This window comes from Glycine soja, chromosome 18, assembly GCF_004193775.1.
Source record: "Glycine soja cultivar W05 chromosome 18, ASM419377v2, whole genome shotgun sequence".
NCBI classification, from domain to species: Eukaryota; Viridiplantae; Streptophyta; class Magnoliopsida; order Fabales; family Fabaceae; genus Glycine; species Glycine soja.
Window position 1 is genome coordinate 11,545,088 of NC_041019.1, and position 14,752 is coordinate 11,559,839.

General features: G+C 34.5%; 1 protein-coding gene across 4 annotated transcripts; it reads right to left on the bottom strand.

Moving 5' to 3' along the window:
• Positions 1-655: 655 nt before the first annotated feature.
• LOC114396624 (protein MAIN-LIKE 2-like) lies at positions 656-5,687 on the bottom strand. 4 transcript variants are annotated; one of them, XM_028358709.1, is made up of 7 exons: positions 5,584-5,687; positions 4,073-4,241; positions 3,600-3,715; positions 2,840-3,484; positions 2,555-2,722; positions 2,070-2,459; positions 656-1,973 (listed from the first exon to the last, which is right to left on the bottom strand). In XM_028358709.1, the coding sequence occupies exons 3-7, from the start codon at positions 3,705-3,707 to the stop codon at positions 1,065-1,067; spliced, it is 2,220 nt and encodes a 739-aa protein (XP_028214510.1). In that variant the 5' UTR covers positions 3,708-3,715; positions 4,073-4,241; positions 5,584-5,687; the 3' UTR covers positions 656-1,064. The 4 variants fall into 4 exon arrangements, with proteins under 4 accessions (XP_028214510.1, XP_028214507.1, XP_028214508.1 ...); XM_028358706.1 differs by having other exon boundaries at positions 656-1,994; XM_028358707.1 differs by lacking the exon at positions 5,584-5,687 and adding an exon at positions 5,376-5,574 and having other exon boundaries at positions 656-1,994.
• Between the last annotated feature and the right edge of the window lie 9,065 nt (positions 5,688-14,752).

The window sequence follows — 14,752 nt, forward strand, 5'->3', positions numbered from 1 at the left end:
ACAAGGTAGGGATTAGAAAGGGAAAGGTTTGTTGTCCATGAGTGTTTGCGTCACATAACCACTGCAACGCAACGCCGCTAAGGCACCAACATAGATCTCCCAACACACAACAGATCTCTCTATGCAATGAACGAATCAAAACCTGCAACCAACGCAACAACAACAAACGACAGTATGCTCTTTTTCGCGATTGATTTCTGAAGACGAAACTTCCTCACCGTTTAACTAAAGGGCAAAGGAGTAATATCAATCAATGTTATCTAAAAAGAATTCAACAACTAAAATGACTTTAAACTGTTACATATTCTTACAGGAAACAAATCTTGATCATTCAATACAGTACTAAAATGGATCACTTAACTTAATGGTCCACCATGGCCTTTTTCTTGCTATAGTTCTCTAAAGATTTTTTTGTTTTACTCCTTATGAAAAAAATTGTTTAACCCTTACTGTCAACTCGTTGATGAAGAAAAAAAGTTACAAGATTAATTCTGTTATCAGTTAATTTCGTTACTTGACAGAAAAGATTAAAACAAAAAAAAATATTACAAGAACTAAAATAATGATAAATAATCTTTAAATGACTAAAACCAAAAAAATAATATTAAAAACATATTTTACCCTTTTTAAAGCTGAAAGATTTTGGAAGACAACCTTGATAACTCTTATTCTGTCCTTCACTATAGAAACTCCAAAAAAAAAAAAAAAAGCATTAGTGACTTTGAATTCCCATTTACACCCATTTCCAGAGGAACCAGGGAATGTGATACTGCTTAATCACACTAATCCCCATCTTCCCATGGCTCTAAACTATAGTTGAGATTAATATCAAGTACAAAATTACGATATATCCACTCTTAGATGCATTTGTTCAAGACTTCTTGTATGGTATTGGTGATGCCTGAGCGATTAAGTTACATGTCATGCACCCTAATTCACAAGCATAGAAGAAGCTGCAAGCTATGCATCAAAAAATGAATATAAATAATTATACACCGATCACACCTTTAAATTGAGTCAGCCTAAAAAATTTTGCTTCTCTACAATATTGTAAGGTATCCACCCTATACAGCAACAGTACAATCACCATTCTGTGAAATATCCTCGCGAGTTTCAATAGAAGAATGTTGAGACACTTCCATTGCTCCTTTAGCAGAAGGAAGTTCACTTTCAGGGTTAATGTGAGAAAGCTGAGAATTAACAAGATTGTCAGTTGGACTGCTTTGTTGTGGATTGATCACACTTGAGTCACCAAGTTGCGAGTGATTGACCTCAGCAGCAGCATCTGCAAGCGTTGAATCGATATCGTGACTAACATCACAAAGCTCTGAAGGTTGCACAAAATGAATCTCATTGGCTGCATTCAGTTCCTCAATGTTTTCCTCTCCAGTCAAATGGTTAAGCTCTTGCTTTATTTCTTCACCAGCTCTGTGCTTTAGTTCTTCATGGCTAAATTCAGCAGCCACATCATCTGGGTCCTCATTATTTTCTTCACCTGCTGCATAGCCTAGATCTGATTCATCAACCTCAATGTGTGGATCACAGAGCTGCATATTCTCACCATCAGCATTTGCATGAATCAACTGGACAACACTGACTTCATTGTCTACAGTACATAATTGTGCATGATTCAGCTCTCTTTCAATATGACTTAGATGTAATTGGCCAACCTCAATAGCAGTGCCATAGTACTGGGCTTGTTCATCCTCACTAACGGCATTATATTGAACCACACCATCCTTTCGCAGTCGTTTACCTGTTCCTCCTTTTCTTCTAACCCTCTCCTTACCTCTGACCCTTTTCCCTAGTTCAACTTGGGTGCTCCCTGACGCCATGACTGGACCACCAAATTGGTCTCTCAAACATTCATGTGCAATATATCTTATCCTTGATATTGATTCAATTTGTTGTGGATCTAGCCCTTTTGTTGAAAAGGTATCCGCTATGTGTGCAATATCCCTGAGACCAGCATTCTGCAAAGATTTGTTTATTTTCTTTAAAAAAGCATTTCAAACTTAATCTATAATCGCTATAAGATATAAAACCAAATTCAAGAAACATATCCTTACCGTTCTCTGAAACTCGGACGACAGAGAAATAGGCCTTCCAATGAACTTACGAGTGATTCTCAAATACCACTCCATGTACTCACTTTCATCTACACCCTCATCCCCATCAACAATACTCACCTGACGGTCCATCCAGTCATTAAGCTCAGATTCCATTTTCCCTGACAAATCAACCCCACCGTCAACTCCTCTACTCTTCCTCTCCCAACGCTCCACATCATCCGGAATTGATTGAAGCATGCCATATTGCCTTAAGCATCGATTTGGAAGATGTCTTTCTGCCTTGTCAAAGCAAATCAGCATTGTCTTTGACCTCCCAAGAATTAAAGTGCTTTTGATATGTTCTGGAATTACCATGCTGTCCATGTTTCGGTATGGTAGCCACTCCACCTGTACATTTACACCGGTTCAACTAGATTCTACTTTTAAAGTTACCAGAAAATAGCCAGATCAGTATTAAACATACAAATGAAAATACGACTTACATCACATGGTTTTAGGGAATCCAGAGCCTTCCGATAGAAAACTACATCACGATTTGCAGTAGGGCCACTTTGTTTTCCTTTCCATCTAAGCACAAAGGGAAATCGATCATGCATCAGCTCAAGATTGAGCTTTGGTCGTCCAATATTTAGGTGAAAGTAACTCCAACACTGCAAATACATAATAATCAATTAAATCAACACTTAAGAAAGGAAAACTGAAGTTTGAAAGAAAATGAAGAGTCAAAGAGGAGTTAAAAAGAAGACAAGCACACTTAAATAAATTACCTGAAGTAGTGTTAAACAGCCACTAATGGTACTTTGAGTTTTTAGTGAGGCATTACCCAGTGCTCTATACAAGAATGCCAATGCTGCAGCACCCCAGGCATACTGCCCACATCTATCAAAATTCTCAAATAATGGCAAATACATTACAGGGACTTTGTTCCCTGTAGTTGTTGAGAATATGGTGCTACCTACAAGATAAAGAAGATAAGCACGAGTATGTTGCTCAATCACTTCAATTGGAGCATCTTCAGGACAGCGAGAAAAGTACTCTTTCAACCAACTTAGCTTCACCATTCCACCACTTGTGTAACCAGATTCTGGTGATCTACCAAGATACTTTTCACACACTGAACCGCATGCAGTATAGGTAATACCAATTACAGGTTCTCCATCAATTGCCAGCCCAAGCAAGAGTGCAACATCTTTAAGGGTTACTGTCATTTCACCAACATTCAAGTGAAATGTGTTTGTTTCTCTTCTCCACCTTTCAACTAGAGCTGAGATAAGTGGATTGTCTAGACTAATAGCTGGGATTGACCTTAAGTATCCAAATCCAGCGTTGTCTACCAATTCAATCTGTTTATGAGTAAGTGTCCACTGATCAAGCTTTGAAGTATGTTCATGACATCTAAGGGCACCACGCTCCTGTTAATGCATTAATGAGAGAACAGATACAAATAATTAAGATATAGACAAGACTTTCAGAAAAGAAATGAATTAAAATATGAAGCAGAAAGGCTTCTCAGCTAGAAAACAGCACCTGTCCATCCCAAACTGCAGTGGAGACATGCTTGTCTTGGTCATACAGAACCGAACCATCAATTGGACCTGGATTAGTTGTATAAGGGTCCACTGCTCTCACTTCCATTACTATGACTAACAACCAAAACATTCAAGAAATAAGTGAAATAAGAAACATGATCTTCAAAGTTTTATTAATCTGTTTAATAAAAGAAGTTTACCAATATAAAAAGAGAGGAATGCAATGGCTGAGAAAAATGCAAACTCTCGGAAACAAAAAGAACAAAGGTAAAAACTTGTCAATGCATCAAAGGCATAAAGCCTACAAAACTTCGAACACATAACGTATGCCAACGATTTACTGTAGAACCGGAATAATCAGAAGGATGTCCGAGAATGAAATTTGACAGATGTCAGCATCTATCGACTCAATTAAGGAATGGAATTACAAATATATATATATATATATATATATATATGAACTTTCTTTACCATGAAATGAAGGATTTATATAGCAGAATTTAAGGATTGATCCTTCCTGTTATCTAAAGCAACGGATAAGCCTCAACTTTGACTGCCATCTATTCTTGCTGCATTGAGTTACAAAATTCTCTTTCCTTGTATGAAAAGCATTTTAAGGGAAAATTGCCACAGCCGAAATCTGACAAAACATTACATTACTGCAGTTAGTGATATAAAAAAAAACAGAATATGAATGCAGTTAGTCATAATATACAACAAAACACAATACTAACACAATTAGTGATATACGACAAAACAGAATATGAATGCAGTTAGCGATAATATATTACAAAACACGATACTAATGCAATTAATGATATACGACAAGCAAAAGATTACAACCAGCAGGAAGTCAACAGATCATCATCTATTGCTCTGCCCAAAGGAACAAGAGCTTGAAATGAGGCTATTGCCTAGTCATCCAACAGATTCAAAACATTTCTCTTTTAACTTTAAGGCTACAGTCATGCCTAAAATAGCAAGAATTTGATATAATGATCACTAAAAGTGTAATAGCTGCTAAGTTCATGAAAACAGTTAAAAAAAAAACTTATACCAAGACTTACACAATTTCAAATCATTTTTCTTTCATTTAAATCACAGAAAGCACCATCCTAGTACTAAGCAAGTTCTTTAAAACAACTTCAAATTCTCTGGGTCCCACTCAACAAGTATAAAGCAGAAAGCTACTTCATTTTCTCCTTAGATTATCAAAACCCAGTTTCCTCAATCCCTATTTGCTGATTCTACCTTGAAACTAACATCACTTTTCAATTCAAAAACAAACCACATTCCCCATATTACCTCTCTCAACTGCTAGTCCAGAATTTTAACACTTTCATCTTTCTACCATCCCATTTCAACCTCCTGAACCAAACAAGCACCACAACTCCTCCTTGAACCTTAAATTCCACAAACAAAAGCCACAACCTTTTTCCACTCAAAACAAACAGAATATTCTCCCTCAAGGAACAACTTCAACACAACTCAACAAACAACCTTCCCTTCCCTTCCCTTCCCTTTCCTTTCCATTCCACAGCACTCAACATAACTCACTCCAAAGACACTTCAACAATCAATTAGCATTACAGGCACCACCATTTTTCCTCAAAAACCCACACCCTACAGTCCAGAATTGGCACTTGTGACCAAAAACAGAGAGCAAACAAAGAATCACGCAAAACCAACCCCCGCCCCAACAAAAAAGATGAAAACTTTGGGCAAATTGAACAAAAGGGTCCAACTGGGTCATCACAAAAAAAAAATCACTCACAGAGAAGAAGTGCTTGAGTCCCACACGAATTTGGGACCCCCACCAGGGAGAGAAAGATGATAGAGAAGAGGCACAGGAAGAAGGTGATAAGAGATCTGCATGGCTCTAAGTTTTCGCTCGGAATTGCATTGGGTTTGGAAATAATAATTAAAATAAAAATAAAAACGAAGAAAAGTGAAGAGATAGAGAGAGAGGGGGGGGGCCTTACAGTGAATGGAGGAGAACACGATACGACTTCCACCGTCGTCGTCGCTTGATTTAGCACTTAGCACAGCTTTGTAATTTGTTTGAGGGCAACAACACGCAAAAAGGGTGGGTGTGGAATTCACAAAGGGGCTTCCTTTGGGTTTGGGGGTGGCCCAAGTTAACCCCATGATTTGGACCTATGATTCTGATTAGAAAATTGCTATAGGGACCTCTAAATTGCTCGTGTACTCCTTTTACTTTTTCTGTATTTATAATCCAAAATAACCTTTTAATTGTCGGGTAAGAAGATTTGTTCTTGCAGAATTATTCAGATTAATAGCTTCCTCCATTATGTGAAATCTTCCTTGGTGCAGCTGTTACACACGTTGTCACTAGTGATATTTGAGATTGAAGAGCATGGGATGAAATATACGTGAGACTTAAACCTAGAGTTAGGTATATAGAATACAAGTAAGCCAGCCGGTTTAAGTATACAGCCGCAAAACTTGGAACCAACAAAACCTGCTCGCAAAGCCCACAATTTAAAGAGCTCTATTTTAGTGAGTTTGCAATTGGAGATTGTCTTTCGTGCACTATCTAAATTTCTTTTACACCCAACAATTTTATTAAATTTTCAACACTACCCCCATTTAAGCTCTTCTTCTTCGTGTGTTGGTTTTATTTTTTCTTCATTCACCAAGCTGTTTTCTTTCCGATTGAGGTCCTGGTGATTGTTGTGGTTGGTTTGATCGAGGTCGTGGTGCAACAATTGAGGAGGTAAATTATTTTTGGTGTCTACGAGTTGATCTGCTTGGTAATAAACATATAGATTGACGATCCGTATACTTATGGATTAGTAATCTGTATGAATCATACGGACTGCTAATCCGTAAGTTTTATACGAATTATCAATCCGTATAACTTATACGGATTAACAATCCATATAACATGTGGATTGATAATCTGTATAACCTAAAAATATTTTTAAAAAAATTCAAAAAATTATTTTTATTATTTTTTTGTAAATTTACTTATACTTTTTATAATGTTTAATTACTCATTTGCTCCCTCTAGTTTTATAATTTGTACATTTTAGTCCTTATAATTTGAAAGTGGTGTTTGTAGTCCTTATGATTTATATTTTAATTCTCTTTTAGTCCTTTTTAGTTTAAAAGTAATTTTTTTAGTCCTAATAATTTGAATTTTAATTATCTTTTAATCCTTATAGTTTGAAAGTGATCTTTTTAATCTTATAGTTTATATTTTGATTCTCTTTTAGTCCTTACCATCAAAATATGATCAATAATATGAATTACAATTAATTACAAAAATATTAGCAAGTAATTCGTAAGAAATTTATTGTAAGATAATTTTTAATAAAAAAGAGTTGATAATTTATAATTAATTTATAGCTAATTATATATATATATATATATATATATATGTGTGTGTGTGTGTGTGTGTGTGTGTGTGTGTGTGTGTGTGTGTGTGTGTATTTATTTATTATAGCAAGGACTAAAAAGTAAAAAAAAAGAATTGATATTTTTTTTTAGGAAGGACCGGATGAGTAATTAAACTTTTATAATATATGTGTAAATATTATTACGTTAACTAATTTATGCAAGTAAAATAATAATAAAATTGTGCCATATATTAGTTTATGCAAGTCTAAATTTTAATATATGTGCTTATCAATTTCAATGTATTATATTATTAAATGCAACAAAAATAATAATAAAATTGTGTGATAGTATATGTTAACAAACATATTTATTAATATATCGACATACTTATGTAGTGTAGAAGACAAAAAAAATAACATGAAAGTTTTTTTTAAAATAAAGAGATTTATTTATAAATAATTAGGATTATCTATTGTATCGTTAGGGGTCGTTAGTTTGCCATTGATTTTTTTTTAATGTTTTATTAAGATGGACAAAAATAAGTGGATATATGACATCATAATGTCTAAAGAAGATAATATGAATGAAGAAAATGGAGAGGAACCTAGTGTGTTTGAAAATATTGATTGCTCTTATGTCTTCCATACTTCTAAGGTATTGATATGATTTTGTATTTTGTTAAAGTAAGTAAATGAATGTCCCTTGAAGACTAAACATGTATTATCCCTTTTGTAGGTGTTTGCTACCCGTGATTATGTTTTGCATTGGGCTTGCACTGTTACGTATGATATTGGTTTTGTGGCGGTGATTATGAGGTTAGACACTAATACTGAAAATAAAGGAAGAATATCATATGTTTTAATTGGTTGTGAAAGGAGTGGAAGATATAGGGCATACAGGAAAAATTTAGTATGAACAATTACAGGCAGTAGAAAATGTGAGTGTTCCTTTAAGCTGCGAGCGACACCAGTGTTGAGAGGTGAAGGATGGATGGTAAAGTTAATATGTGGGAGTCATAATCATGCACTGACTATGTCATTAGTTGGACATTCATATGTTGGTCAATTGACTAAGGATGAGAAGATTAATATTGGTGATATGACAATCAATGGTCAAACCAAAAAAATATTTGTTTAACATTGAAGGAGCACAATGCCAATAGTTTTACAACAATGAAGCAAGTATACAATGCAAGATATGTATATCGTTCTTCTATAAGAGACAGTAATACTGTAATGCAACAATTAATGAAGCTTCATGAACGGGATCAGTATATTCATGGTTATCAAACTCTCGAGTTAACTCGCTAACTCTTACTAGTTTACGAGTCCACTTGTACTCTGCGAGTTGACTCTTGAGTAACCTCTTTTTTTAGTAGATTTTGGGTAAACTCTATAAACTCGATAAATTCTCGAGTTTACCATCGAGTCAACGAGTTAGCAAGTTAAAAAGATTAGATCAAAATGTAAGTAATTTTTTATTGTTTTCTATCTATTTAGTATTCAACATACTTTCATTTAGCGTGTTATTCTCAAATACAAAATTCTCACCTTTAATAATATCAAACTTTTATTCTCTAATAACATCAAACTCTCGATGAAAATGATTTACTACTACAATAATCTCTACAAATTATTGTCTAGTAGTGATGTATTATTACTAAACTTGATTATTTAAATATTTTGAATTTTATGATTTACTATTTTGTTTTATTATATTGTTGAAATGTTTAATTAGTATGTTATTTATAGATATTTTGTTATTATTTTTATATGAAATAGACTCTTACGAGTCTACGAGTTGAGTCCACGAGTCGAGTCAATGGAACTCTCACGAGTCTGCGTAAACTCTTAAATTTGATAACTTTGAGTATATTCATTGGCATAGATTGAAGGATGAAGATGTTGTGCGTGATATATTTTGGAGTCATCCTGATGCAGTAAAATTAATCAATGCTTGTAATTTGGCATTTCTCATAGATAGTACATACAAAACAAATAGATACAGACTGTCTTTACTTGATATTGTTGGTGTGACACCAACTGGGATAACATTTTTAGTTGTATTTGCCTATTTGGAGGGAGAATGTATAAAAAATTTTGTTTGGGCTCTAGAACGTTTTTTAGGTATTTTTCTAAGATGTGATGCATTCCCTCAAGTTATTGTTACCGACAGAGATTCAACATTGATGAATGCAGTGAAAATTGTTTTTCCTTAGTCAACCAACTTGTTGTGTTGGTTTCACATTGATAAGAATGTGAAGGCAAAATGTAAAACCTTTGTGAGTCAAAAAAATGCATGGGATTATGTCATAAAAGCATAGGGGAGTCTGGTGGACTGTCCTTCTGAGCAAGAGTTCGATGAATGCCTTATGAAGTTTGAAATTGCTTGCTCACCATGGCCAATGTTTGTTGACTATGTAAAGCAAACATGGTTGATTCCCCATAAAGAAAGATTTGTTAAAGCCTGGATGAATAAGGTGACACATCTAGGAAATATAACAACTAACAGGTATGAAAATTGTAATATATATTGGTGTTAGTGTTTAGGGTTTAATGGATAAAAATAATTATTTTTGTTTATTTGTTTGTGTTTTTCAAATGCAGGGTTAAGTCTGCACATTTGGACTTAAAGAGACTACTACATAATAGCCTTGGAGACCTATGTGGTGTTTGGGAAGCCATGAATAACATGATCACTCTACAACACATTGAAATTAAGGCATCTTTTGATACAAGTACACATGTGGTTGGACATGTTTGTAAAGTTACCTTATACAAGAAACTATTTGGCATGGTATCAAGGTATGCATTAAACCAGATTGCTGATGATTTTAAGCGTGTAAATTATGCTAGCATTGACAGTTCTCGTTATGGATGTATGATGAAAACTACTCATGATTTTCCATGTGCATGTGAGCTAGCTAGATATGTTGTTGGTAGCATACCACTTGACATAATTCATATGCTTTGGTGGAGGCTAAGTTTTTCAGACCAAGGTTTATTTGAGCCCGAAGTCACCATAATCGAAAAGATAGAAGCCATATCCAAGCGCTTTGATGAGCTTGATGTATGTGGCAAAGTGACTCTAAAGAGTAAACTTCGGGAAATTGTTTACCCTAATGTAAATTCTATGTGTGCTCCTCTAGAAAAGGTGAAAACAAAAGGTGCTCAAAAGAAAAAGATGACCAAACATCAAAGATCAACGAAGCGTGATCCGTCTTACTATGAGTATGTAGATGCACTACATTCTGTGCAAAATAGCAATTCTTCAATGAAACGGGTTGCATCATCATCTGAACAACCAAAACCAAAGATGAAGATGCCCATGTTAGATCAATTTCATCCATGCATTCATGATTTCATTGAAAACATTGTCGATGTCAAAGCTGATGATAATTGTGGGTATCGTGCAATTGCTTCCTTATTAGGTATGAGTGAAGATTCATGGTCTTTGGTTCGTAACCATTTCCTGCAAGAACTTGCAAAATGGTCTGATGAGTATATGCACCTACTTGGTGGCATAGATAGATATGAGGAGTTAAAACGGTCGCTACTTATTGATAGAATATCCATGGTTTATTATGTCATCCTTATTTCTTTTTCTCTTCAACAAAGCATGGCGTTTTTCCCCTTAGAAGTCAATCACCGAAAGATAGTCTTGTACATCGCATTATATGTATTGGTCATGTGTTTGACAATTATTTTGTTCAGGTAAAATAATGATCATCCTGTTTGTTAATTTTTTATTATAAAATGTGTTATGAACATGTGTATGCCAATCCATATGGAGCATACAGATTGTCAATCCATATCCTAGCGCAACACAGGAAATCTTAAACGTGGAGATAGGTACTCGCGAGGACATCTACAATGAAAACAATAGAGGAAGGGGAGATCGTGGCACAACAGAACACGAGATGAACGGAGGATGAAGAAGGGGATATCGTAGCGCACGGGAGCACGAGAACAACAACAACAGAGGAAGGGAATGGGTGTAAAGGATGGTGTTTTCAATTTTAAGTGAAGAATAATTTTGTCAATTCACTTACATTGTTGGGTGTAGAAGAAAACTTCGCGGTGCAAGAAGTAACTCCTTTGCAACCGCACTGCTTAGCCTACAAGCTAAACAGACCGACCCTCATCTGCAAAAACAAAAAAAACACATAGCCCATTTTCCAAACCTATTAAAGACAATTATCTAAACAAATTAAAAAAATGACTAAAGATCAAAGTAAAAACCCTTTTGTTATTATTTTACAGTCCAATTGCATAAAGTATTTAACAACTATATGTTGGGGTATAAGGAACACAAGCTGAAAAGGAGTTGCAGATTGCCATTGAGCAACATGCATTGTTTTGCTATTGATGCTTTCCAATGGCCTCACATGATTCTTTTATAAGTCTAGTTCCATTTTTATTTTACGTTTACTAAACTAGTGAAATTACATTTTTTAATTAAGGGTAAAAAGCTGATGGACTGCCGGTGGACAAGCCTATTTTATTCACGAGTTAAACGGGACGGGCTAAAAAGTCATAATTTAAATGGGCACAAAATATTGGTGCCCATATATTGTGTTGGCGGTCGATTATGCGGATAGCTCAACTTTTTCTTCCTACACCCAATATTTTTCTTGTACACCCAACACTTTTTGTAATATTCCAAAATTATCCCTTTTTCAAAACATACAGATTCACAATCCGTAATGGCGAATCCGTAAGGTCAATACCTTCCCCACCTCCTTCTCACCAACTTTGCTACGCCACCTTTGCCACGTCGCAACACCACCACCTCCTCTCCACCGCCATAGCCCTTCGCTCCAACCTCGCCACTGCGCTTCGCTCCAACCTCCGATGCGACGTAGCACTACCACCTCCTTCATGGCCATCGCCCTCCCTTTGGTCCCTCCCAGCGGCATCTCCGTGTCGGTGTCGCTCGAGGCTATTGATATCCTCATGGTGGCGCTGGCCAAGGAGAGGGAAGGAGTGGGCGTGGCGTGCGCGAGGTCACCACCAGCTCCTCGCCACCGCCCTTCGGTCCAACCTCACTGTAGAGCGCCTCCCTTCACTCCAACCTCGTTGCAGAGTGCCTCCCCCTCATGTCACCCGTATACTTTGTCAGCGTCAACCTTGCCGCGGAGGTCCATGGCCTTACAGATTGCGAACCCGTAATGGTCTTACGGATTGCAAATCCATAATGACCTTACGGATTGACAATCCATATACGTTATACATAAGGGTGTTTTTTGATTTTTCACCCTAAATGCTGGGTGTACAAGAAAAATGCTAGGTATAAGAAGAAAAAGTTGGATAGCCCGAGGGCAAGTCCAAATATCCAGCTCTACTTGTATCCCATTTTAAGCACTTATGAACATTCTTGTGATGCATCATTAGGCCATATAGCATATGCGGCAAAATAAATTAGAAAAAAAATTACAGCAAGACAAGAAGCATATATTGTTGGAGTAATAGGAAAAAAATTGAGATAAAAAAATTCAGTGTGGATGTAAGTTATGTTGATTAAAGGTAATAAAAAATATTTTTGTGGAAAAACAACGACACCATAGAAGAAAAGGTCTAATATCAATGAAAGGAAAGAAAAATGAAAGGCATCACCGGGGATAGAAAAGAAAAGAAAAGAAAAGAAAGAAGAGGTTGCAAAGAGAAGTTAAAAGAAGATAAAAGAGAGGGAGAGGGAGAGAGAGAGAGAGAGAAACAAAAGAATGAAATTTATATAAAGTTATTAAAAAAATTGAGTACATTTTGCAATTGTCTTCAAAATAAATAGTTTTACTACTTTTGCGGAATGGACTCCAGATTCTTTTCAACAAAATTTTGTTAAGAATCACTAGCTATTAGCGTGTTTGGAACGACAATAACCACCAAAATCACGTTCAAAAATCACAGTGCGGATTCGAGTGGACGCAATACCTAAGCAAACACACATTACATCTAGTTCTTGGTATTGCATTCTAGGTCTCATACTCCACAAGCTCTCCACTTTAGTAAATGCGATAAACAAGATTAGGACACTTTTATTTATAAAAAAATACTTCGATAAAATGTAAGATTGGAGAAGAAAACTATGTTTAGAGTAATTTTTATATGTCCATTTTTAGATCTAGATTTCTTTGCACGATAAATACTAGAAACACACCTTATAATACTCACATATTAATATATTCTCTACTATTAGTTAAAGTTGATTAGAAACTAGAAAATCATGAATGTACTCATTAAATAAAAGTGAAACCCACAAAATTTTACGAACTTAAACCCACAAAATGAAATTCATTACTAATAAGTTTAGGTTTTCTCTATTTAAGAGAAGTAGGACCTTGAACACACGATATTATAATATATATATATATATATATATATATAGAGAGAGAGAGAGAGAGAGAGAGAGAGAGAGAGTTGATGTTGCATCTAACTATCCATTAGTCATTGTGGTTTAATATTAGATTTTGAATTGGATCCAAATTTGGATACAAGTTGTTAGAGCAAAGAGAGCCTAACGTGTAAAAATGTATTGCTATGAACAAATTTTTGACACCATCAAGAATGGTTTCACGTAGTTAAATTGCTTAGCATGTCGGTATATATTTCTAAATTAAAACATCATTTGTTTAATTTTTTTTCTACAACTTCTTTAATTTGAAAAGTTGAAGTAAAAACCATTGACAGAGACCAATTTTTGAAAGAAAAAAAAGGGACAAAATTAAAAGATGAAAATCAATCTAATTTTAGAGACAAAACATGACATAAACAATAAGTTTATGATCTATTAGTCAGAAATAGATACTTAAATTCCATCTTTGATTTTGATAATTAGATTAAGTGATATTTTTTTAGTCTTAACTCTCCGGTTCATCAAAGAAAATAGACTTTGACTAATTTGAAGTTCGACCGAGAGGTAAGTAAAGTCTGATCAAGAATTATTTCTGTTAAGGATTGAACTCAGGTACCACTCAAATGATTCAACTTTAATTTCAACACATTAATCATTTGTGTCTAATTATTTGGTTATTAGGTTGAGTGATATAATTAGGCATGATCGAATTTTGCATTTAATTATTTCATTTTATTGCTATAAATTAGATATATATATATATATATATATATATATATATATATATATATATATATGTTATTCAAACATTAAAGATATAAAGAGTAACTAGATGGCGTTTATTCAATAAAAATGTTTTAATTTCTAACATAATTTATCACGTATAAACAAAATATCTAGCACCATTTTCTTCAACAACAAAAAAGGCATTTTTTTTTTACTAAGAATGACTGCGAAAGTAAAGTGCATTCCTCAAGGAAAAAAATGGTGAATTTGCTAAGAAAAACTTCATATCATTTTCACTGTAGCTTAGTAGACCTGACATCTTAAAAGAGGTCATGCTAACTCATGATATTCCTTAATTGGTCCAATTCCTTTTATTACAAGTAATCAAACAAATATATAAAGTAATATATAAAACAAACTACACAGGGTGCTTACATTTCTTTAAAATTTACTGCTAAAATGAACTAGGTAATTCAAAATGTTTCTAGTAACTAATAAAAGGATAGAAAGTGGGAAATTAAGCCCTTAGGTGTTGAGTATTGGTGAGTGACAGTTAAATTATTAGGCAATTAACCATTCATAATCATTTTATGGATATTCAATTGAGTTGTTGCTTAATCCATTAAAGTGAATGATGGAAGGTTGAAATAGATATGCGAGAACTTATGTTTGATTTACATTATCACCAAAAATAATTAAGTTGTTATTTAC

Excerpts from the sequence above, each read along its gene's own strand:
- LOC114396624 (XM_028358706.1), bottom strand. The coding sequence starts at position 3,707 with ATGGAAGTGAGAGCAGTGGACCCTTATACAACTAATCCAGGTCCAATT. Across the intron at positions 3,485-3,599 it reads CTGCAGTTTGGGATGGACAG|GAGCGTGGTGCCCTTAGATG; the intron begins GTGCTGTTTTCT and ends ATGCATTAACAG. Across the intron at positions 2,723-2,839 it reads GCTGTTTAACACTACTTCAG|TGTTGGAGTTACTTTCACCT; the intron begins GTAATTTATTTA and ends ATGTATTTGCAG.